Here is a 26,499-nt window from a genome sequence, read left to right as displayed (position 1 = left end):
TCACAACATAATTGCAAATTAATGGTTTTGTCTACCTGTGGATAGACAGTTTTCTTCCTTTCTAATCTTTTGAATACTCTAAAAGAAGTACTTGTTAAATGTTTCATTGTGCACGTGGAATAAGAAAAATCTATAAATTATTCTTGATTTGGACATTTCACAAAAGAATCAAAGCACAGATATTATAAGATAAATGATAGCACATTTTATCTTTGCACTTGTGAAACCTTATGACACTGTTCCACAACATATGTTTCCTTTTCACAAAGCCCCAGGGGAAGAAAAGATAGCCATCTAATCTGTCTCCATTACAGTGATAAATAACTTCTTAGACAGCAAAGGATGTTTTCCTACATCTGCATAAATGAGTTGCAAGGGGAAGAGTGAACAGTGTGCTGTTTACTTCATTCAGACTGCCATAGACTTGGCACTCCAGGATAGATATGTGATTGGAATTAAGTTATTCAATTGTGTGATATCAACCACAGCTACATTTGCAATCTTGCCATCCTACTTTGTTACTTTTATTCACTGGAGTGGAGAATCCCCAACTCTCGGGTTCAGATAAGCAAATGTTCAATAAAACATGAACTACTTCTTGCCTTGAAGAGGCAAAAATCTAGTTAAATGCTAAATGGTGTCTATTCCAAACAGGACAAAGGAGGGTCCAGGGTGGCTAAAGGAGGCTTACCTGTGCAGCGCCTTTCAGAGTACAGACACCATTTCTTTGTGAGCAGCTACCTCACTGAGCTTTTGTTGTCCAGCTCCCTAGTGATTAGTGATGTTGAGCATCTTTTCATATGCTTTCCGGCTACTATTGTATTCTTTGTAAAAGGAGACTTTTAAAAGTCAGTTTCATTTATATGCCAAGCAAGTGAGGAAAGGAACTGGGGCTGCAGGGGAGGTCACGAGGATTCTCACAAGACTGCTGGTGGGAGCAAACTGCTGTACCTTTTTTAGAAAGTGAACTGTTGGGCTGCCTGGGTGGCTCATTCCTTAAGCGTCTGCCTTTGGCTCAGGTCATGATCCCAGGGTCCTGGGGATCAAGCCCCACATCTGGCTCCCTGCTCAGCGGGAAGCCTGCTTCTCCTGCTCTCACTCCCCCAGCTTGTGTTCCTCTCTCTCTCTCTCTGCCAAATAAATAAATAAAATCTTTAAAAAAAAAAAAAAAAGAAAGAAACAAAGCGAACTGTTGGTATCTGGTAATATTTAAAATGTGCCATACGCTTGGTCCAGCAGCTCTACTTCTAGGATTTTATCCAACAGAAACAAAAGAACGAGTATAAAGATATATATTTAAAATGTTTAATGCAAAAATTGTTGTAATAGCAAACCATCTGTAAATAGAGTGAATCTTCATCAATAGTGCAAAAGATAAATTACAGTAATCCATGTTATAGATAGTATGCTGTCATTAAAGAAGAATGGATTTGTCTCTATGTACTGACCTAAATATAAATTAATGATGCATTATTAGGTTAAAGAAAAGCTGGGCTGCAGAGTAATGTATCTCATAGGTCTTATTTTCATTTACAAAAGTAGAAGGAAAATATATATGTGGATATTGTGTGAATATATTTGTAAAGAGTAAGAAAAAATACAGAAGGCTGGGGGAGATTATTAAGCTTTTTTTAATCTCTCCACCAATTGACTTATTTTAATGAACATGAACTGTTCTACTTTTTATAAACAAAGGCAGAAAAGTTTAAAGAAAAAGAATACTTTAAGATCTAAACAGGCCTGTTTAGATCACACTGACTAAATTATCCCCTGTGAAAGTGACCGTCTACTTGCCACAGGAGTGCCATAAGATGGCATTTTGAGATGGACTAGAGACTGGGGAAGCTGGGAAAGAGAAGATAAGTGAGAGGGGTGCCTGGGTGGCTCAGTTGGTTAAGAGTCTGCCTTCAGCTCAGGTCATGATCCCAGAGTCCTGCGATCAAGCCCCACATCGGGCTCCACCTGCTCTCCTCCCTCTGCCATACACCCACCCACCTGTGCTCTCTGACTCTCTTTCTCTCTGTGTCAAATAAAAATCTTTAAAAAGAGAGAGAGAGAGAGAGAAAAGACAAGTGAGAGAGTCTGGGATAACTAGTAAAGGATATAGAAATGGAAGAGAAGGATCTGACCCGTACAGGAAAGGGGGGTCTGTGACCAGGGCTTCGACAAGAGAGATAACCAAGACCACAGTTTGTACTTGTTCAGAGCTCTGCAGTTTCCAAAAATGTTCTCAAATACATACTCTCATGTCCTTCTCACAGTAAGGATAGGTGGGGCAGATACATTATCCTTACTTTTCGTGTGAGGAAATGAGGGAACAAAGACCGCACCTGTGTTTTGGCCCAGGTCATACAGCTTGGAAATGACAGAATTTAACACCACTCATCATCAGAGAAATGAAAATCAAAACTGTAATGAGATATCACTTTACAGCAGTTAGAATGACTAAAATCAAAATGATAAAAAAACAAGTGTTGGCAAGGATGTGGATAAAAAGGAACCCTCGTGCAGTGTGTGGGAATGTAAATTTGTGCAGCCACTGTGGAAAACAGTACGGAGGTTCCTCAAAAAATTAAAAATAGAACCACCATATGATCCAATAATTCTACCTTTGGGTATTTACCCCCCAAAAAATGAAAACACTAATTCAAAAAGATATCTGCACCCCTACAATTATTGCAGCATTGTTTACAATAGCCAAGATATGGAAGCAGCCTAAGTATCCATCAATAGACAAATGGATAAGAAGAATGGGGTATCTTATCAATCTATCTCTCTATCTATATCTAACTACATCTATCTATCATCTATCTATCTCTACATCTATCTCTATCTACATCTATCTATCTACTTATCTATTTATCTATCTATCTACCTACCTATCCACACGCACAGACACACACGCACACACGCATGCCCAGCATGGAATATTATACTGCCATAAAAAGGATGAAATTGTGCCATTGGAGACAACATGGATGGACCTAAGCGTTTTATGCTAAGTGAAATAATAAGTCAGACTGAGAAAGACAAATACCATATGAATCTAAGAAAAATGAATAAGCAGACAAAAAGCAGAATCAACAGAGAACACAACAACAACACTGTGTGTTGTCAGAAGGTGGGGGGAATGGAGAGTCAGGCAAAATGGGTGAAGGGGAGTGGGACATACATGTCTCCAGTTAGGGAATGAATAAGGCATGGCAATAAAAGGCACAGCATAAGGAATATGGTCGGTGATATCATAAAAGCAATGTAACAGGACAGATGGTCACTACACTTGTGGTGAACATAGTATAATGTATAAACTCATCAAATCAAAAAGAAAGAAAGAAAGACACAGGGTGTCTGATGTTTGAATTTAAAGATATATGCACCGATAAGGCATCAAGTCGTGCCCTGCTACCCTGCCACCTTCACCACCCCCTCGCCCGCCATGATAAGTACAGCTCACTACATCAACAGTTCTTTGAAGGAAGGGGGCTTATTGGAAGTTGAGAAAGAGCCCAAGTTTCATGCCTGTGTCTAGTTGAGCACAACAGCACGATTGTGGCTCACACTGTATTTCCAGTAGATAGTGCTGATCTGGACAATTCTTTTAAGAAGCTGTACTGTAAAGGGAAGGGAAAATATGGAGAGGTAATTGGAGGGAGAGGTAGGATCAGGTCTGGTGGGTTGGTTTTTTTAATCAATAACTGTTCTTCATAGGGTGAATTGTAAGGACAAACAAGATGAAGGATTTGATAAGTTTAGAACAATATTTTGCACACAGTCACTCCTCAATGTGTTCACTATTATTATTGCTTCTATGCTGTTGTAGGAGAAAGAAAGAGAGAAAATGGGAAGTTGGAGAGGGGAGCAGAAGAGGAGGAGGAGGAGGAAGGAAGATCTGGGGTCTCTTACTCTTTCTGTGTCCTCCGAAGCATCTGCAAATCCTGCTTTTGCTCCACCAGCTGCTGCAGGATGGTTCTCCTCTTACGGCTCGCAGCGGCCTCCAGCTGGTGCTTCATGTAATCCTGTTCTCGCTTTCGCTTTTCCACCATCAGCTCACCCTCATCCCTACCAAAGATGGGCTCACAAGAGTCTGGCTCAAACATGGGCAGTTGCAGGGGCTTGTTCTTTATCTGAAACAGGGACACACATCGTGTAGATCAGAATTATACCAGGCAATAAACTGTATGCATGACACCGTAGCACAGTAAAATACCAGTCCCTTAGAGGAGGGAACAAGGCCACAAAAACCACCGAAGGGGTAACACATCAGGCTACTGATGACATGACAGTTCTTTTTTTCTTTTTTTTTTTTTTTTAAAGATTTTATTTATTTATTTGACAGAGGTAGAGACAGCCAGCGAGAGAGGGAACACAAGCAGGTAGAGTGGGAGAGGAAGAAGCAGGCTCATAGCGGAGGAGCCTGATGTGGGGCTCGATCCCACAACGCCGGGATCACGCCCTGAGCCTAAGGCAGACGCTTAACCGCTGTGCCACCCAGGCGCCCCGACATGACAGTTCTTATACATGTTTTTAGAATGCTACTGAAGCATTGCATAATTTTAGAAATAACAATCGTCACCTTACCTGTGCATCCAAAGCTCTCTTATAACACTGTGTTTCTTCCATCTTGTCTTTTATATACTGGGCTCTTTGGGCAGCAAGTCTGGCAGTTAAGAACAAGAGAAGGTGGGGGGCACAGTGTGTTACTGTCTCTGGTAATACAGACTAACATCACCAAAACCTATTTCCTAAGTATCAATAGGAGTGAGAGACTGGTAGATAAAAAGTGATATTTCCTTCTAGAGCTTTCATTTTAATGAAGAAAGGAGTAACAAATCCATAGGCTAGTGGACAATGTGCTGAATACAGGACAGACAGGACAGGTGTAAGCAGGAGATTGACCACTTTGTCCAAATTCACTACCACTAAGACAAGTACCCCCCCACCTCCCGTGCTTTAAAAAAATCTAGATAGGAAAGCAGGAAGTGTCTATTCATTCTATAATATGATTCACCATAAGATTCCTTTTTAAGAAAAGTGATCTTTCCTATTATAAATTATGATTCTGTTATATGCAACCCACAGGGAACCCACATGATCCATAATGGAACATACATATTTCATAGAAAAATAATCTTTTGGTCACAAAAACTAGCTTACTATTTGTTTTAGGAGCCTCTCTCACTACAGTAGCCTCTTTAATTGCTCTCCTGACCTCAGTAATAGAAGCGTGACCACCTTAAGCATGTTTGAACTCTGACTCTACCCCAGGCCTCAGATGACCCAAGCAAGACCAATCAGATTCTCATTCCTGAAAATTTGTAATTGAGACTAACATTCATCCAAGTTCAAGCCGGAAAAAAGACGATGTCAACCAAGGAGCTGTGGGTGTGACCAGAGGGAAAGCATCTCTTACATGACATTTTAGTCCATGGTTCTAGTTCCTAGTCCCCCATACACTCCTGCCCCCAGCTTCTGTGGGAAACCCCTACTTACAACAAAACCCCAGCTTTGCCTTGAGACCAACTGGGAAAGGCTGGGAATGATGCTTGTTCAAGACAAGTCCCTTCCTCCATCTGCCAGTATTAGTGATCACAAAACAATATAAAATGATACTCTACCATTAGTTATAGATTGGTAATCATTACTCTAATGGTCATTATAATGATGACAGCTTTTTTCATTTTTCTAACGAAATGTCATGCTGTGGTACTGGTTTGTACCAGTGGTAGCTGGGTTGGTTTGCTCAGTCATTACAGCTGTGCTAATGAAACTACTGAGGCTGATTCAATCCCACAGGGAAATAATCTTCACATGAAAATGCTGAACCCATTTTTCAGGGCCCGTCGCTAGACTCACTCCTCTGTGAGTTGCACTTGTTCTAGGCGGTCCATCAACTCTTTGTTTTGTCTTTGCTTTATTTCCTTTTCCCGTCTGTTATCCATTTGTTTCAGGAGACTTTGGGAATATTCTTCTTGTTTGAAAGCATTAATCTCAGGACTGAGTGGCCGTTTATCAAATAGGAAAGATTTCTGGAATGAAGGAGAAGCAATGCATTTACTCTAAAATACCAAAAGCAACAAAGAATAAAGGCAGTAATTCAGAAGACTAAAATCAATTATTAATTTATAGTATTTGCCCAGTCCTCAACACACTGACCATCTAGCGTTGAGACAACGCACGGAATAATGGGAGTGTGCTCCAGCATGAATCTGAGCAGAACTGACAAAACCCCACATCTGAGAGAGAGATGAGGAAGGATGTGATGGAGGAGGTCCTGAGCTAGCACAACACACAGATGGAAAGAAGGAGTTCTGAGTGAGTGCAAAAGCGTGAGCAGGACTGAGCAGACGTGGGAAGAGGGAAAACTGAATACCCACTCCCGGCTTGGCCATTCTAGACATTGACAGAGAGGCCGATGGAGCCTGCCTTCTGGTACAGGAGACAGGGAACAAGTGAACAATACATCAGATAATTTAAGGTAGTGATAAATGCTATGAAGCCTTTATCACAGCCAGTGGGCGGGAACAGAGCTACAGTGGTTGGTTATTAGGGAAGGCTTTTCAATAAAGTTGACTGAATCACCTCCACTGCAAATATCCGGTGACCTGTGTCCCCACAGAAGGAACAGCAAGTACAAAGGCACTGGATGAAAACAAGTGAGGCATGTTTAATGAGAAGAATGGCTGAAGCACAGGGAGCAAGTCCCCTTGAAGTAGGTAAGCTCAAAGAAGAAGGCAGGGCCACATAGACCTCACAGGTCAAGGTAAAGAGTTTAGATTTTATTTTAACGACCATTAGAGGTTTTAAACAGGAGAATGTTACGTTTGGGTTAAGTTTTAAAAGATCACATGGGGCGCCTGGGTGGCACAGCGGTTAAGCGTCTGCCTTCGGCTCAGGGCGTGATCCTGGCGTTCTGGGATCGAGCCCCACATCAGGCTCTTCCGCTATGAGCCTGCTTCTTCCTCTCCCACTCCCCCTGCTTGTGTTCCCTCTCTCGCTGGCTGTCTCTCTCTCTGTCGAATAAATAAATAAAATCTTTAAAAAAAAAAGATCACTTGACTGCAGTGTGGAGAATAGATTGTAAAAGGGAAGAAGGCAAGCAACAAACCTAATTAGGGAAGCATTTCAGAAGCTGAGCCTTATAATGTGGCTTGCACTAGGGTGGTAACACTGAAGATGAAGGGAGGTGAAGAGATTGGATACATTTCGGCAGTAAAGGCAACAGTGCCTGAGGATGGTTGGATGGGGGAGACAGAGAAGGAGCAATCTGGGATCACTCCTTGGTATGGGGTTTGTGCAACTGTCGGCCTGGTGATGCCACTTACTGAAGCAGGGAGGCTAAACCATTAGAAGAACAGGTGAGGAGAGGGATCAAAAGTTCTGTTTTGGTCTTTTTAAGATGTCTGCAGATACATCAAAGAGGATACACAAAGTAAGCCATAATAAACATAATCTGGAACTTATATGTAAGAAGAGAAAAGAATCAGGCCTAAATCTCAAGAATATCATGTCTCCTTCCTTCCTCCCTGCCACCCCTGCCTAGAAGGTTCTTCCTCCATTCCCTCCTTTTCCTAACTCGGGTATACAAGAAAGTCCCCCACAGATCTCTGGTCTGGGTCAAGTGACTCTGCTCACACAGTGCCCTGTTCAAAGATTTATCATAGTATTCATTATACCACACTCTTGGCGCTTTAAACCTGTCTCCTCTGGTAGCCTGAGACCTCTTTCAAGAGGGACCTTGTCTTATTCATCTTTGTATTCCTAGCCATGAGCACGGTGGCCAGCACACAGGAGTTCAATAAATGTTTGGTGATGAATAAAGAAAATGTATTTTATTAGATTTACGTCCAGAGTGTCAGACCACCTGAATAGTGGTGTGAAGGGAGAAAGAGTCAGGCAAACTAAAGGTAGGCACACAGTGATTGAAAACATTAAATCATTGGTGCAGCAGGTGGCTCACCTCCATCTAAGGAGCTGGGCTATTCAAGCTTTAATGCACCTGCAAATCAGAGGAGGATCTTATTCAAACGTAGATGCCCATTCTGGAGGGACGGGGCCCTAGATTCCGCCTTTCCAGCAAGCTCCCAGGTAATGCTCGCTCTCCAGATCCAGTTCCTGAGGCATTACTTTAGTACACTGCTCCCCCCCACCACCCATCCCAGGGCCTGGCTGAGAATTACTATCATTAACAAGTGCCATAGTATCTAATAGGAACTGTATTGCAAATGTGAAGAGTTTGGACACAGATGGTGGACAACTCCTGACCCAGAATGAGGCTTCAACCTTGCACAGCCCACATTTCTCCTCTGCCACTTAAACAATGGCACAGCCTACAGTACAGAGAATGGATCCAAATACTCACAGATAGGACAGGTATTATGAACAATAGAAATTTTGGAAAGACTCACATAAAATTCAGGTTTCTCATTCTTGTGGATTCTTATAGCTTCAGCAACTCCAAGATTGTAGGCAGCATTTTTCTGATTCTGTTCTCTATTAGCCAGACTTCTCATCTTTGGGGAAAAAATCACATATTGACATACAGCCTTTAAAATTTTAATTCTATTATAATATAATAATCCAACTAAGATAGAAACTTGCCTTTTGGAGGCAATGGTACTTTCTGATATATTCATAGATTTATAAAAATGGGTTAGGGAAAGTTTTGGAGCCTTAGGCAGCACCTCTGTGGGAATCGTAAGGGGGAATGGAAGATTTCATAAGTAGTTACCTGATATCACAAATGCAAGAAAGAGTACTAGGATCATTTATTGGAGACCAGAGAAATCTGGATAGTTCAAATGTGAATGTGCCATTCTCTCTTTGCTTGCCTAGATAGGCCATAAATTTGAAGGGAAAAGCCTTGATTATATCTTACTAGAAATCACAAATAAAACCATATAAATCCAGGAATTCTACCTTTAAAATTCAATCTTTGGGGGTGGAGGAGAGGGAGAAATCAGTGACAGGTGCAAACATTCAGCTGCTTGGATGTTCATCCCAATGTTGGTCATTATTAGTGACAATGTGGATACAACCTAAGTTTTAATCCAGTAGTAAGTAAATGATTAAATATGTTATAGTACAGACATACTTAAGGGGTTTTTGTTGTTGTTGTTTTAAGTAGGCTCCATGCCCAGCTTGGAGCCCAATGTGGAGCTTGAACTCACAACCCTGAGATCAAGACCTGAGTTGAGATCAAGAGTCAGACACTCAACCAACTGAGCCACCCAGGTACCCCTAATGCAGCATTTTAAATGGCACTTTATAATCATGTTCTACTGTCCCATGTTTAGCACTCTTTAATCAAGGTGTTGAACTACCTGGTGTTTTAAGAGAGCCTCTTGATCCTTCAGCATTTGGTACTGCTGAATGAGTCGCTCATCTTCTATCTCTCTCCTCTTCCTCTCCTCACTGTAGTACAATGGGGAATTGCGCTGTGCTCGTTGCAAACACACATAACACATTTCCTACAATACCAAGTTTGAAGACAAATTAATGATTGCCTTTTACGTTTCTGCCTTCACAATCCCTTCGCAAGCTCTCCAAAGGTTGAGTATGCTAAGCAACATACTTTATAAAAGGATGTATTAATGACAATTAGCAAAATGAGATTTGTAGAGTGGGTCCCACAAATATTCAAGGGAATTTACTGAACTATCATTTGATCAGAAGTATTTATAGCAACTGAAAATTAGAAAGAGATATCCCAGCCCTACTTCTGTTAACCCCAGCAGGTTTTGATTAGTAGATAGATTTATCACAGTCCAATTTGGGGTCCTGAGTACATGAGCCATATCCATATATTGAAAAAAGAGCTAGTCCCATAACTGTCACTGAGAAACAGAGGTCAGAGGAAGATTCTGATTGGATTTTGTTCGTTTGAAGATGCGGTACCTGTCCTGCCTTATTATGATCCTGGCAAGTGGGGACTGGAGAAAGTTTAGGCTTCATTTCACTGTCGTTTTTCAAACAACCTGGAGATGATAAGCTATGAAAAAAGTGCAACATTAATTAATGTTTAAAACAGTCTGACATGAGCAATGGTAATTTTAGAGGCAAGTATAAATATAAGAGAAAGAAAAATATCTTAGTGGGTTTTTTTCAGAGGATCTATATGTATAGAAGTTAAGAACCCATGCTTTATATCATATAAACTTAGGTTTGAATGCCAGCTTTTTTACTTACAAGCTGATTGCCGTTCGGCAAGCTGGGTCATCTTGCAAACTCTCAATTACCAATTCTGTGAAACTGGGATAAAATTTATTCATTCTATAAAATGTATTGCACTTACTATATGCACTGTTTTCGGCATGGGAGACTCAGTGAAGAACAAAACATACAAAAAAAAGAAAGAAAAAGAAATTCTGGTCCTAATGGAATTCACGTTCTGATAGGAACAGCCAGCCAGCTGATAAACGAGATAAATGAATGAATCCAATAGTATGTGTGATGGTGATAAATGCCTTGCAGTGCTGAAGGGATGGAGTATTAAGCCATAAGCAGAATGCCCAAGGAAGTTCCACCAAGATGGTGACATTTGCATAAATACCTGAAGGAAGTAAGGGAGTAATAGGAATCAAATATCTGATGGGAAAACCATTCCAGGCAGAGTGAATGAGTGCAAAGTTGTGATGTGGGAGTGTGCCTCTGCTCAATGTGGCCAGAGGGAGATGAGATCATGGACAAAAAGTAGGAGAGAGATCAGAGATCAGGCAGGATCTTGAAGGCCATGGCAAGGACTCTGACTATTACCCTGGATAAGAATGGGAATCCATTGGAGGGTACAATGTCCAGTATTAACAAAACTATGGAGAACATAGCACTCCCTCATAGTCCTGCTACTGGGAAGATAATTTGATACAACCTTCCTGAGAATAATTGGTAACATGTATCAAAGACATGAAAAATAGGCTCATCTCTAATCTTGAAAAGTTTACTTTAAATTTTTTAATCCTATGGAATATTCAGATGTGTGCAGAGACTTATGTGTAGTTATATTATCATAATATTATTTATAATATTTTTTAAAACTAAAAATCATCTAACTATCCAAAAGGAGATTGGTCTAAAAGATTTAATCAATGAAATGATGTGCAATTATTTGCTTATGTCCTGAGGCATTTAAAGCCATGGGGAAACGTTTACCACTTATTGTTGAGTATAAGAAAGCTTCATATGATATGATCTCAGTTATACTTAAAATGTGTGCCTAGGTTTCAAGTATAAAGATATCTATATATTGTATATGCATTAAAATGAAGAATACACACCATAATGTTAGCAGAAAGTTTCCTCTATTTATGGGGTTCTGAGTGATTTTTTTTCTCTCATACTTTCTTCATTTTTTCAAAATTTCTGTGATAAGCATGTACTACTTTAATAATCAGCACAAAAATCATTTTTTGGTCCACACCAATAGAAAGCCTTCACTAATAATCTCTAACAGTTAATTACTCCCTCCTCTTTGCAGCTTCTATACTTTCTTTTGTGGTCTTTGTCATGCGTATTACTTCTTCAGCATCAGCCTCCCTAAAAGACTCTTTCATGAAAGCAAGTTTCTGTGTCTTTTACATGTTGTATAACTCTGTATCTTCAGTGTCTAGAATAATGCAGGGCACGCAGTGGTGCTCAGTGTCTGTTGGATTGAACTAAATTCCAAAGAACAAGACATTTAATTCTCAATTCTCTTTCATAACAGTGAGATTATTTAAAACAAGTGTGCCTAGGGTTTTGAACATGACTTTAGTATCCCAGAAAGTGCATAAATCGCACATGTGATAGCTGATACATTGTGACACATTAATAAATTCAAAGTTGACAGCACAGGGCAAGGTACATAGTAGACACTCAATAAATACTTGCATACGGTTGACTGATTGGAGGTCTTAAAAAGTGTCTTACTCAAAGAGAAAAAAGAAAATAGAAATCTTTTGACATAACATTGTTAGAAGACATAGCCTTGATGAATTGTAATACATCCATTCATTTAAAGAACGGTTACTAAGTGTCAACCACGTTTAGCAAAGCTGCTTTCCAATTTGATCTAAATATGAAACTGTGTCATATTGTAATATCCAAGCACTCAGAAAACACCAAGGGGGACTAAGTCAGTTAAGTGTCTGCCTTCAGCTCAGGTCATAATCCCAAGGTCCTGAGCTCGAGTCCCACATCAGGCTCCTTGCTCAGTGAGGAGTCTGCTTCTCCCTCTCCCTCTGCTCCCCCTGCTTGTGTGCTCTCTCTCTCACTCTCTCTCTCTCTCTCTCTCTCTCTCCCTCTCTGGCAAATAAATAAATAAAATCTTTTTTTAAAAAAAATGAAAAGAAAACAAGGGAAGTTTTCGCAAATCCACAAAGAGATTTAGATGTTCCCTCCCTCCCTCCCATTTTGTTTCCGCCTCTGTCATAGCATGTATGCTACTGAATCATGATTTACCACTCTATGTATGTCTGGCTTTCCCACTAGATTGTGAGACTTGACTGAATTTATCATCCCAATCACCTAACAGGTAGAATGTACTCAAGAATACTGGATGAAGGAATGAATGGACACTCATTTAAATTCCCTGCATTAAGATATAACTCAAAAATACATTTAGTAACATACAACAGATAGAATACCAATGCATTACCTTTCATGGTTCATAATCTTCCCGCCATTCCCATTCCGCTCTAACTTGTGCAGCAAGTTGATGCTTGTAATTTTGGGAGGGGAAATAGCTTGTTTATCTCGAAGTCTCTTGGGTGATAAGATCTCTGTAGAATGAATGAAATCAAGTTTCCTTTCAACTTTAAATGGGTAGTTTTATACTTACTGATTCTTAAATCTCACTATTTTACCAGGAAAATTTTTTATATAAGATACATTTATCTTAAATTATTCTCTTGCCCTATTGTTAAAACAAATATTTTTGCTGTGTACTTATTTCATGCAAAGCACTGGCTGGTCACTTTGGACAATGCAGAGAGGCAAGTCTTTGCCCTTAAAGATCTTTCAATAGATATACAGACAGTTCCCTTAACAATGGTTCAACTTATGATTTTTTTTACTTTACACTGGTACAAAAGCGATATGCATTCAATAGAAACTGTACTTTGAATTTTGAATTGTGGCACAATACTCTGTTGGGATGCTGGGCAGCACAGCAAGCTGCAGCTGCCAGTCAGCCACACAATCACGAGAGTAAACAAGCAGTCACTTACAACTCTTCTGTACCCAGAAAACAAGCCTGTTTTTCACTTTCAGTGGTCAATAAATTACACAAGATATTCATCAATATTTCATAAAATAGGCTTTGTGTGGGATGATTTTGCCCACCTGTAGGCTAATGTAGGCTAGATGCCACATTTAAGATAGGCTAGCTGTAATATTCAGTAGGTTATATGTATTCATATGATAATTTCAACTTAAAATGGGTTAATCTGGACAAAATCCTGTCATTAAATTGGGGAAGATCTATAGCTAGAGAGAAAAATAAGATATAAATAAAAAACATGAGAGCTCTCATTTGTGGAGGTCTTATTAAATGCCAACAATGCTAAGTGCTTTACATACATTGCATAAATAGCAACTCAGGACAATGATGAAAAATGCCTAAAGCCCAAATGATGGTGCCATCTTTAAGGGTCTGCCATGTTCAGAGAAGAGAGAAGACACTTCAGAATCCAGTGATGAGAGAAGTGTTCACAGAGGAACTGAAATGTAAAAAGGATGCTGAGAGGTGAGTAGGATTAGGAGAGACTGTAAGAAAAGGAAGGACATTGTAAGCAGGAGAAAAAGTGTGAACAAAAGCATGAAGGCAGGGAAGGGCAAGACATGTTAGAAGAATATGAATAGACAGTTTTGCTCAGAGGAGGAGTCTATAGGGAACAGTGACAGATGAGGCTAAAAACACAAAAGCATGTGAATATTAGGCTAAATGTTTACATGTAATCGTGTAGACCTCGTATTACAAAACTAATATCCGCAAACCAGTGTTTACCTACTGATATGTTTTGTTTGGCCCAAACAGCAATTTTTTCTTCAATGTCAATTAGTGTGTTGCTCACAAAGCAACAATCCCCCAGAGGAATTCTTCAGAGGGTAGTAGGGCAACCCCTAAGGATCTCTAGAACCCTTTCAAAAAGTCTTTGAAGTCCTAGGACTTTCTTCTATGCTTCAACCAAGACAAAATATCATAACAGATTAAGTAAAGACATAGATATAAAAATCCAGCTATCTTCTATTAAGCCAAATATCAAAGATGTAAAATTACCTTTCTCCATTTTTCATAAAAATTATTAGTTACGCTAACATATCACCCTATCATGTTACATCGAACCCACTTCATGCATTTACATTATCTGCCTGGACCCTGTAGGCACCTGAATTTTGGCTCTTTAAGTAATGGGGAGCCAGCAAAGAGATCATAGTCTAAAAGCCTGAGAGTCAGAAAGTGTCAAGATGAGATATAAAATTCCAGGAATAGAAGATATTTGTTAGAAAGAAGAATACAGTGATTATTCATTAATCTAATTTTATTTATTTGGGGCATAGAAGTCACTAAGCAATATGGCTGGACTCATAAGAAGTAAAGCATGACAGATGATACCCAAAATCATTGGCCTACCTCTGATGCCTTCTTCTTTGTCTGGCTGGTCTTTTAATTTGTACTTCCTTTGTCTATTCTTTCTACCTTCTTCTACAATGGTCTCCATAGGTGGTTTGCTCTCCATCTCTTTGAGATCAATCCTAGAAATAAGCCACGATGTTTACTGCACTGGACCTGAATAGGTGACCATGAACTTTCAATCCTGAGAAGCACGCAGCTAGCTCTCTGATTCTGAAGGAAGCCCATTTCCCTCAAGGGGGCAAGCGCCTTGATTTGCTGAGGCTCTCTTTGAAGCTAAGTCTGGGAGCTGACCAAGACCTTCCCCCTCAATACTAGGAGCTCAAAAGTAGCTCTTGTACAGATAGGTTGTGGGATTTAAGCTTTTGGGTTTGGTTTCAGTTTGAATTTGTCTGCTTTTCTAGTTCTATAACCAGATGTCATGGGGTGATAGTGAAAGGTGGCTGTTGGATGGCTTGAAGGCAAAGATTCATAGCCTGGTAGGCAGAGTATGCCCAGAAATAACCATTCCTCTCCTATCTCTCTCCTCCCCACGTCTCCATCTTTTCCCCAGGCAAAAGTGAGGGACTTACAAAGGTACAATGGGGGAATGGGTTTGTTCAGTTGGTGTGTGTAATTGTAGATTTTCTGTGGTCTTAAGTATGGAGTGTTGGGTTAGAATTGCAAGCAGGAGTGAGGAGAATGGGGAAGAGGTGGCACTTCCAGTAAATTCAGGGGCCAAATTTCACATAAATAAAACATCTATAACCATTTTGACTATTTGAGTCTTCATGCCTATGTCTAGGCTCTCTACTTGACAGGAGAGCCTGTCAATCTCTGGTCTTGATTTACTGCGATTATTTCCCTCCTGGAGTGCTTAAGCCAAAATATATCCCAACAGGGCAGCCAAATTTGCCTTCCAAAATACAATCAAAATAAAATTATTTGAATCCATTGGTTTCTTCTTAATGAGTAAGCCAACATGGTGCAATGGAAAGAACAGTGGAATAGTGAGGAGCCATAGTTTTATTTTTGGCTTGGCCAGTCAGTTTTTTGGCCATTTCATCTACAAGATGAAGAAGTTGGACTAACAATCTCTAATGCTTATTCTGGCCCTCACACTGATTTTGCTCAGGTGTATGTCATGCAGTTCCTCCATCAACAAACCAACAAACAGAAGAGGATGTCACACACTCAAAAACCATGAGAAAATAACACTCTGGGAAGCTGGTTGTTTTTCACCAAACTTCCTCCTCCTGAAATGCACAGTAGTTAATGGCATAGCAATTAAGATTAAAAACACAAATAAGGGCATAGAATGAGTGATAGCCACTCACTGGAAATAAAACTCAAGTCTCCTAACTCCTATTCCCATGTTCTTAATACTGTACCATGTTGTCTCACTTGTTAAAAGGAAAAAAAAAAGAATTAAAATTACAATTAATTTTGTACCTCTATAAAATGGATAAAATTATAATACATATCTCAAATAGTTGTAGTGAAGATTAAGTACAATAATATTGAGAAAGTGCTTAACAGTATCTGACATCTACAATAGTAAGTGTTCCATAGATGACAACTATTATTATCAATTATCATTATCACTATTATCATCATTGTCAGCAGCAGCCACCAGTTAACACCCATGACACTCTTGAGATAAAGTTGTTCCTTTATTCTACCTGTCTCTATAACTGCATGAGGGATAAAAAATCAGAGCTTGGACAGGAGGTGGGCTAGACTGCAGAAAGAGGAAGCTAGGTCAGAGGAAGTGATGGAACGTAGAAGAAAGCTCAGCAGATAAGAAGACTTGCACTAATATTGCAGGGAGGGATGGGAGGTAGTATCAGAAAAGTTGATGGGAGGTAGTATCAGAATTTCCAGGGAACTAAGAGTAGTTTAAAAAATGAATAGTCTATGGACCTAGAAGGTACAATGCTAAGTAAAATAAGTCAGACAGAGAAAGACAAATACCATATCATTTCACTCATATGTGGAACTTATGAGTTCCACAAACAAACAAAGAAAATAAGAGACAGACAAAAAAGCAGACTCCTAAATACAGAGAATAAACTGGTACCAAGTGATGTTTAGAATTATTGAATCATCAGAAAAAAATAAAATAAAATAAAAAAGGAATAGTCTAACTGCCCACTGTTTTCTAACTTAACTACGGAAATTATGAATTAATTCTTCTTTGCTGGAACACTGAGAGAGAGTACACTAAAAGGAGCATGAGCTAGAAAAGGTGAGAAACACGGCCCATTCACATTAATAAATCAACAAGGATTGCTGTACCTGGAGGAACCTGTGGAGGAAAGCACTGACCTTGGAAATGTAAGTACGCTGTTGGGTCGCTTCCCCAAGATCTCTCTGCTAGACAACACAGAGTCCACAGTGTCAGGCCTCTGAAGGACACAGACAGAAAAGGGTTACACCTGGGGCGGTGGTCCAGGACACAGACAAATCTAAGTTACAGGCGGTCTTTGAGTACAGGCTACCATGTACTCTCTATTGTTATTTTCTTGAGTGCTTAAAGCCTAGAGCTTAAAATCCAATGGGGAATTATCTCATTTATCACCCTGGGTAGTCCCATACTAATGCCACTGATGCTGCTTTTTCTCAAACCATTTCGTCTTTGGAAATTGCCTTCAGAGTTTATGGCTTCCTTTATACATCATTAAGAGGAAAGCCAACTTAATAGAAACTATCAGGAAAATGAGCAAGCAAACTAATTTCACTCTTGACCCAAATAACTCTAAAATTTGGTGGTTAAGAGAAGGGCTTGAATTCAGGTGGATTCATGTTCACATCTGCATTCTGTTAATAGTTAGACTCTGGGTATATGGGGATAACAATAGGATTTAATTCACAGGATTTTTATGAGGTACTATATGTAAGTGGCTGGCACATAATAAGCACTCAACAAATAGCAGCTATTATAATTATTATTACATTATGTAGTAATCATATTATTACATTATACTAGTACAGAATAATATACAAAATTATTTTGGGATTAATGTCATGGTTTACAAAAGGCTTTGAAGCGAATTTCCAAAAAGAGGTTTTAAATATGTTTCCAGCAAAAGCAGCCTCATTGAAATAATCACACAGCTTCCAAAAGAACCATTTTGCAGGACAGCACTCAGGTTTAAGTTATGGGACATTTGGGGGGAAAACAATCACTCTCACCACTTTATAGCAATTTCCCAAAATGTGTTTTACAGATGTTAACAAGTATTGGATTAAGCTAAAGCTCCCTGATTCATGATTCAGGCAGTTAAAGTGGCTTCTTTGTAGCCAGACTTCTCAGACCCTTTAACAGGCCTGTGTGCTTTATGCCTCTGTCCATGAGGGTGAGATATGCAGCAATCCTCCAACTGCTTTGGCTTCCAGTTCTTCTTTTCATAGGATCTCTCTCAGGACTACTTCTGGAAAAATGCTCCTTAAAAGTTATGTCTTAAGAGTGCAGCAGGCCAATTAAAATGCTGTCCTCTCTTATAAACACATTATTAAAGCTACAAAGTTCTGTAGAAACCCTGAAAATTAGAGATGGGTCAATGCTTTGGCCTTGCTTCTGGTGGGTTTTCATGGAAACGAGAGGGTTATATCTGTGTGTGTTTCCACTTTATACACATAGGGTCAGTCCCTCTCTTTAAAATCCTGCATGAAGACACATTATGGAGAAAACACCAAGAGCCTCAGTATGCACAGCTCTTAAAGTCCCCATCCCAGAGTTCCATGAAAGAAAAAATTAGAGGGTAGAATTTGACCATATTTATAGAGTTTCATTTTATAGCCTTTTCACTTTAAAAAGTCAGGCTTTCACTCTATGGGACACAGGATTATATAACATTCTATGATAATCTAGTTCACTTATACCAAAGTTGTTCATTCCCAGAAGGGTACCTAGGGCACACTAAGCATTCAGTCAGTCCTGTTGACTGACTAGTTCAGTAGCTCCTTAAACTCTGCTATGTCCAACTTAGCATGAAGGTCATACCAGTTACTGAATAGTTAACAATGAAGGGGTCAGTTATGAAATTTGTTCCACAATATGGCAAATTAAAGGCTAAAGATACATTTCCATGACTCAATTTATTGTAGGCTTTCATTCAAATACTATAACCAGAAAAAAAAAATTTTTTTAAAGGATGATTAGAAAGTCTGGTTCTACCACTTATTAGCACCCTGACTTCAGGCTTCCTACATAATCTGGGCCCCCATTTTTCTCATCTGTAAAATCAGGATGATAATAATGCCAGGATGATAATAATGCCAGTTTGATAAAGTTTTGAAACTCAAATGACATAATATATGTGGAAGAATTTTTAAACTATAAGGTACTATGAAACATTCAGAATTATGAGAGTTTCTATTACTATTTATATTTTTCAGTTGCACTGACTCAAAACTTAGTTTAAAGTGTCTTTGCTTGGGGCGCCTGGGTGGCACAGCAGTTAAGCGTCTGCCTTCGGCTCAGGGCGTGATCCCGGCGTTATGGGATCGAGCCCCATATCAGGCTCCTCCGCTATGAGCCTGCTTCTTCCTCTCCCACTCCCCCTGCTTGTGTTCCCTCTCTCGCTGGCTGTCTCTATCTCTGTCAAATAAATAAATAAAATCTTTAAAAAAATAAAGTGTCTTTGCCCTTCTAACCTTTTTGTCAAAAAGTTAATCATCTATAAACAAGCACTTCCTTGCACTTGGGGTAAGTGCCATTTAAAATATGTTCACCTGAATTTTTCTTTTTTTTTCTTTTTTTTTCTTAAAGATTTATTTATTTGAGAGCGAGAGCGAGCATGCATGCAAGCAGGAGGAAGAGCAGAGGGAGAGAGAGAATCTCAAACAGACTCCCCGTTGAGCATGGAACCCAATGTGGGGCTTGATCTCATGACCCTGAGATCACAACCTGAGTTGAAACCAAGAGTTGGTTGCTTAACTGACTGAGCCATCCTGGTACCCCTCAACATGAATTCTTCTTAATAATGACACACAGTTAAGTAAAAGTTATGATTGGGAGAGGGGTTTGGAGAAGGAAAACATTAATTTACATTTGCTAGGGCTTTTGCCAAAGCCCCACTTCCATCCATTGAACAAAGGAAGTCCTTATAAAATCTCATCTTCACTTTGTTGCCTCTAATCACAAGGACCCCGATTCCTTTGAAAGTAAATTCCACATTTTGTTTGATGGAAATGGATCGTGATAAAAAAAGTAATGTCTCCTTCACACATCCTTCCACTGTATCCCTGCTAAATGGACCCTCCAGGGATATCATGACAAAATTAAGTGGAACAACTGGGATATCACCTAGAGGAGAAAAAGACAGGGTAGGGGGAAAAGAAGTGGAAATTACAACAAGGGCATATCATATACACTCACAAATAATTATTTGATTCTGAGTACTCAAAAATAGAATTGTCCATGTGAAGCCCTTAGTTGTACCCTATCAATAGACAGTAATAGACATGATTTTCCCTAAAAGTATATTTTTTTCTCAAAATAAGAACAGTTAGCTTTCTAAGCAGTACTCCAGACAAGCTTTTGATTTTATCTTGGAGACACAGTAATAACTAACTGTATCTCTTCATCAGAGGGTTTTCTGAAGCTTTAGGCTCTCTTATCTCTCAGGACATACTGTAGCAATATTTGCCTATCTCCTCCAGTTATCACACCATTTTTATATCTATAAATGCCAAGTGTTTTGAAAAGATAGTCATCTTCAGTAGAAGTTACCTTCAAATGAAAGTGTGTCTTATCAGAGGCTATTGGACTGGATAACTTGCTTTTCCTCCCTAATAAGTCCATAAATGATATTGCAAAGGAATATGGTTATATCTAGCATAAAAGTAAGCACAGGTCTATTCCACTAGGATAGATCACCAATCAGAAAAGGAGGTAAATAACAAAGATTATCAAGATGAGGAATCCAAAAAGAGGCAGTAAACAAGATCCACTAATAGAGGAACAGGATAGGAAGAAGATAAGAACATTCTAAACATTCATTCAGCAAACATTACTTTACAGCTTTTGAAGTGTCTGATAGTGCTGGCAGGTGAGGATTAATATCTCTACAAGACACAAGCTTCCCTATATCAGCCCATAGTCTTCTGCACAGTTTGATGATTCTATACCACCTCCCTCCATTTTATTTTTTATTTTTTGTAAATTTCTTAAAAGAAATTTAAGGCTGCTATGTTGCCAGCCTTTAGACTGTCCTCTCCCATTCATCCCATGCATCTCTTCAATCTGTCTTCCAGCCCACTTGTCTCAGTAAGGACAGTATCAACTCATGATGGACAAGCCAATGGATACATTGTAAATCTCACTCTCATGACCTCTCTGTAACTTCTGTTGATCATATCCTCTCTTTGCTCTTGTATCCATGGCACCATTCTTGGTTCTCCAATTTCCTCTTCCTTGGTCTCTCATTTTGTTTTGTTTTTTTAGATTTTATTTATTTATTTGAGAGATTGAGAGAGAGAGAGAGAGAGAGAGAGAGAGAGCAAGCAGATCCCGGGGATGAGGAGGGGAAGCAGGGGTAGGGCAAAGGGAGAGGGAGAAGCAGACTCCCCACTGAGCAGGAAGCCCAATGTGGGGCTCAATCCCAGCACCCTGGGAACATGATCTGAGCCGAAGGCAGATGCTTAACCGACTGAGCCACCCAGGCGCCCCTTCCTTGGTCTCCTTTGCTGACTTTCTTCCTCTTCTACTTCTGATAAGACAGTATTGTATTTTATCACTGTGGGTTTTTTTTTTTTTAAACAAGACTTTGTCCTTGTCTGTCTCCTCCCCTTACTTCATATCCTCCTCCAGGTAAATTTATCCAAATCTTGAAATCTAGTCTCCACTCCTCTCCTGAGCTCTGGAACTATCTCCACCTAAGTATCCCTACAGAAATTTCAAATTTGGCATCTCCAAAAGTGAACTCATCATTTTACCTGCCACCCCAATTTTCCTTCTCCCTTCATTCCCTATGGGATTAATGACAAGAACGTACATCTGTTTTCCAAGAAATCTGAGTCATGCTAAATACCTCCCTTCTTGCTACCTACTGCTCTCAACTGGCAGCCAAATCCAATCAGTTCTCCATATGAAATATGTCATGAATTGACTCCTTCATCTTCCTCCTGATTACCAGTGCCTTCATTCAGGCTTCTACCATATTTCACCAAAATACTGTAATTAAAGGTTTTATTTATTTATTTCAGAGACAGAGAGAAAGCACAACAGGGGAGGGGTAGAGGGAGAGGAAGAAGCAGACTCCCCACTGAGCAGGGAGCCTGATGCAGGGCTTGATCCCAGAACCCTGGGATCATGACCTGAGCTGAAGGCAGACACTTAAACCAATTGAGCCACCCAGGTGCCCCAAAACTACTGTAATTAAAATAGCTATCTTCCTAAACTAAAAACTGGACTAGTACATACAAGTCCCTGCTCAAAAAACTTCTATGGCTCCTCATTGCCTATAGGATGAATTCCAAAGTCCTTATCATACTGCCAAAGGCCCCTCACAATTTGACCACTACCACCATTTTTGTCTTACCTCCCTCCACTTGCTTCCACAATCATATGCCATGGCCACACAGAAGTACCCATTACTGCCTTAATAGGCATTACTCTTTCTCTTAATTCTTGAGTTATTTATACTCTTCCTGAAATATTTTCCATAGCTTCTCTGCCGGCAAAGCCCTATCATCCTTTAAGACCTCCTGATATATGTCAACTTCCTAACCCTCCCTGAGCAAAGTTAGGCATGCTCTCCCTTCAGTTCCTCTAGCACTTAATCCAGTTCTGATCAATGCTGCATTTAATCATGTTGCAACATTTGCTTATATATTTATTTCCCATGGTAAATTCTGAGCTCTTCAAAGCAAGGATCATGTCTTGACAATCTTTGAGTATTTATAATGTTTAATTAGTTACCTAGTTAATTAATGATGAAGAATCATAACCCCAAAGCTAAACTCTAGACAGAATTGTTCTTGTGAATTAATTCAAGCATATATATTTAATTCTGAAATTTCTTCAAACTTGTAAAAAAAAAATAATAATTCTTCAAACTTGTAAAACAAAAAAATTAACTATGGATCTAAACTACTTTTTTGGAGTATACTATGAGATCCAAGATGGAAAACTAATTCTAAAGGGCAAATGTTTTCATCCAAAAAAAAACAAAAAAACAAAAAACCAAACAAAAACAAAAAAAAACTTGGCTATATTTTCACTTTATTTGGTAGGTTTTTGATGAATTAGGATACTATATGTCCATATAACTCTAGGTAAAAATGTCTAAAAAGTCCATCAAATCTACCATACAGGTTATATGCACAATGAATTCTAAATATAATTTGTTGGTATTTGTTTTTCCAATCTCTCATTTTTCAGTGGGAAGTCACTCTGAAAATTAACTTTCAGGGAAGTTCACATAAAGGCAAGTTTTAGCCTTTTTACCTGCTGACTTTGGGGGTAGACTGTCTGTCTTTATCCATGTATGAGTCTGAGGCAGGAGGGGATAATAAGGAAGGTCAAAAGGAACTCTGCCCGGAAATCAGGAAGCCCCCAAAGGCCCCTCAGTAATCAGGGCAGGTGTCACCAAGTCCACACACCAAAGCTGGAATGTAAGCAAGCATCCCGTGTCAGGTGTCATGCCTGTTTTGTTTACCACTGTGTCTCAAACTCCTGGAACAAGGCCTGACACACAGTTGGCCCTCAGTAAATATTTGTGGAAAAGGGAAGAAAGGAAAGCAAGGGGAAGGAGGGAAGGAGGAAGGAAGGAAGGAAGATTTTAAGGTGTGAGAGGTATACAAGGTGTTCATTAAGGCTACGGAATTATTAACCTCACTTTTAAATTTTAATAATTTAGATTATATATGATAGAAACAGTTAGTGATCTATTTCATAGCTAATTTGGATTATAATTCTAACCAGAGACCCTAATTAACTTTTTCAATATAGCCACTTTTAACTTCTGAGGGTCAAAAAAATGAATAAAGTCTGCACAACTCTGTAACGTGGCATTTATAGAAATTTGCCTTAATGTCACATCAAGTCTTCCCACGCCTGCCTCTTAAGCTACTGAGGTCTAAAATGGCCTGCCGGAAGACTGTATACCATTTCCCGCGTTGGCCCCTCCCTTTTCCAAAAGTACCACGTGAAAAGTGAGCTCCTCAAACCAGAAACCCCTAAAGCAGGAAGTGAACAAACTTTGCACTTTCATTTTCATCCCCAGGCCAGTTACTTTCTGAGAAAGTCTTAAATATTGAAGAGATTTACCAGGAATATATATTTTGTTTTGCTTGAGTCCGTGAATCTGTACTAACTTCTCTGCCATGATAAACATGGGCCTCTGAATCAGAATTAACTTGTTGTTTCCCACCTCAAGTTTTTGTCTCATGAAAGTGAAAGTTCCAAGTCCTGGAATCTGAACCCCCTGAAAGAAAAAGGAGGGGGACAAAAAGAGCAACAATCAGAATTTACTGAAGGGGTAAGGAAAAATAACCCTTAGTATCATTATCCAAAAAACATGGAAAGAATTAAGCATTAAATAGTCAATGATCTCTACAATCTCCTACAGCTATAGCATGTTATGACTCTAAGTTTTCATGTAAATATAAATGCAATATATTGATCTCCAATGCTTCTGACATCAGATCCCCCATCTCCATTATCATTCAAAGGCTGTGAGGACTAAGAAAACTTATATGGATGCCGTAGCTACTTTTTTTTTTTTTTTGCCATTGAATTGTACCTTTATTTTATTTTTTTATAATAATATTTTTTATTATATTATGTTAGTCACCATACAGTACATCCCTGTTTTTTTTTATAGGATACTGGTTGTAATTTATTTTTCAATGGCTTTTTTAATCCATATTTAAGGTTCCTCTTGTCCTGGGTGCCTGGGTGGCTCAGTTGGTTAAGCGACTGCCTTTGGCTCAGGTCATGACACCCAGGATCCTCTGATAGAGCCCCACTTGCGGCTCCCTGCTCACCAGGAAGTCTGCTTCTCACTCCCCATCTGCCTCTCCACCCCTCCCCACAATGGCCCCACTCAAGCTCTCTCACACTCTCACCCTCTCTCAAATAAATAAATAAAATCTTTTTTAAAAAAAGATTCCTCTTATCCTAAATTGTGTGAAATTCTAAATTTTATTCATTTGCCATCAGAGAGAGGGAATTTAAGAGGCCATAAGAATCTCTGCTTTCTCATTCTGTCTTTTAGGTGTTGTCTCTCATTTAAAATCAGACAATCCAGCATCCAAGGCATATGGTGCAGTGTAGTGATCTTGGCTGATGGGTAGAAGAAAATTCTTTTGGCTCTCAAACTAGGTCTCTGTCTCCCTGGAGATATCATACCTCAAGGGTTACAAATGCCTACAGGCACCATGAAAGAATGCAAGGGAGTGAAGGTAGCCAACCAGAGATTGCAGTGGCTAGAAAGTACAAATCCCATCCAAAGGCAAGAGCCCACTGTTGGCTCCAGCCGAGTGTCATCACGCAGGAGTGGAAAATGAGTATTGTTAAATCTGCTGATTTTTTTAAAAAAAACAGAAACAGATGCAAAACTTTATATAAACTTTCCAAATTTTAGGTGGTGATGACTAATGTAAATTATCAGACCAAACAAAAGTTTGAAGGATGAATTCGTCCCAAGGGCTGTCATATTGGGATCTCTGAGTAGCATATAAAAGTTCCACAACTTCCCAGATCCCTCAAAACTCCTCAAATCTCTGTCCAGTTCTATGGGATCCAAACTCAAAGCTGGGCAAAGTTTCTCATTTTTGGCAAGTTGAGTTCAGTCCCTGATTGTCTTCTTGTATTTCATTTAAAACCCATTCCCTGCAAGGAGGCAAGACAGGAAACAGTATATCCTTCTATAGCTATGCCAGGAACTATCAGGTCACAGATAAATAGAATTCATCTAATCCCTCCAAACATAGCCAGGCTAGTCAGTGATCTGCTTGGTATCACTAGAAGAGCAGGACTTTTACAAATTCATTAACTAAGAATAAAATCTATGTTTGTTAAATCCATAAGTCATAGTGTGAGCATCATAAAAAACAGGACTGAAAGTTAAAGTCTGCTATCTTGCTCACAGCGAAATTATTCAAGACTAAGGAAGAAAGATCCTTTGGACTCTTGCATTAAACTTAAAGTATAAATCTTACCTTGTGTAGGGATAGCTGCCGTTCCACAAATTCTGACACATTTGCCCAGATAGTAGAGACTTCTGAAATTGAAAGGAAATAAAAAATAATTTATTTAAGCACTCATGTGATAGTATCTAGTGCTAGTAAATAAAAAAATATGAAATGTGGAATCAAATAATAGTAATTCCTAATTCAGAATTAACAGAAAATAAGGTCATTCCCCAAAGTTAATTTTCCTAGTAACTAAAGCTCACCCTTTTAAGTTCCAAAAATGTGCTTAATAATAATAATAGCAATAAATTTTTGAATAAAATCTTTTTAGGATAAAGGGAACTCTATCACACATTTCCTTTTATTCTATAAAGGAAATTCTATAAATTCTATAAAAGTGTGACAGAGTTCCTTTTATACTATAAATAGAGCTAGCCAAGTATAATTTAGACTTTTTTCTAAGTTTTTATTTAAATTCCAGTTAGGTAACATACAGGGTAATGTTAGTTTCTGGTGTACAATTTAATGATTCAACACTTCCATACAACACCTGGTGCTCATCACAAGTTCACCCCTTAATCCCCACCACCTATTTCACTTTTCTTAATGACCCATTCAAAAAGCATTTATGGAGTGTCTACTCTGTGCCATGTGATAAATATAAACCTTCATTTGTATACCGTTCTATAACATAGGAATAAAGCCAAGCACCACTGAGGCATGAACGGCTTTTGTCTGTACATTAACTGTCTCTATACTTCTGTTTTTGC

At 39.1% G+C, this 26,499-nt stretch overlaps 1 protein-coding gene across 2 annotated transcripts in view; it reads right to left on the bottom strand.

The window, feature by feature from the left end:
- Positions 1-26,499, bottom strand: part of CCDC81 (coiled-coil domain containing 81) — a 38,648-nt gene that overhangs the window by 6,310 nt on the left and 5,839 nt on the right. The window contains exons 2-13 of one of the 2 annotated variants that reach the window (XM_008704421.1): positions 25,757-25,818; positions 23,862-24,018; positions 19,639-19,895; positions 16,913-16,992; positions 14,606-14,727; positions 12,629-12,752; positions 9,895-9,988; positions 9,321-9,467; positions 8,406-8,510; positions 5,854-6,026; positions 4,579-4,657; positions 3,904-4,124 (exon numbers count right to left, since the gene is read on the bottom strand). In XM_008704421.1, coding sequence (XP_008702643.1) covers positions 3,904-4,124; positions 4,579-4,657; positions 5,854-6,026; positions 8,406-8,510; positions 9,321-9,467; positions 9,895-9,988; positions 12,629-12,752; positions 14,606-14,727; positions 16,913-16,992; positions 19,639-19,895; positions 23,862-24,018; positions 25,757-25,818 — 1,621 coding nt within the window. Of the gene's footprint in view, positions 1-3,903; positions 4,125-4,578; positions 4,658-5,853; positions 6,027-8,405; positions 8,511-9,320; positions 9,468-9,894; positions 9,989-12,628; positions 12,753-14,605; positions 14,728-16,912; positions 16,995-19,638; positions 19,896-23,861; positions 24,019-25,756; positions 25,819-26,499 lie in introns of both variants that reach the window. The other variant, XM_008704422.1, reaches the window with a different exon arrangement.

The sequence above is a fragment of the Ursus maritimus genome, unplaced genomic scaffold (genome assembly GCF_017311325.1).
Source record: "Ursus maritimus isolate PB19 unplaced genomic scaffold, ASM1731132v1 scaffold_16, whole genome shotgun sequence".
NCBI classification, from domain to species: Eukaryota; Metazoa; Chordata; class Mammalia; order Carnivora; family Ursidae; genus Ursus; species Ursus maritimus.
The sequence above is the reverse complement of the archived record's forward strand: the minus strand, read 5'-3'. Positions and strand labels throughout refer to the sequence as shown.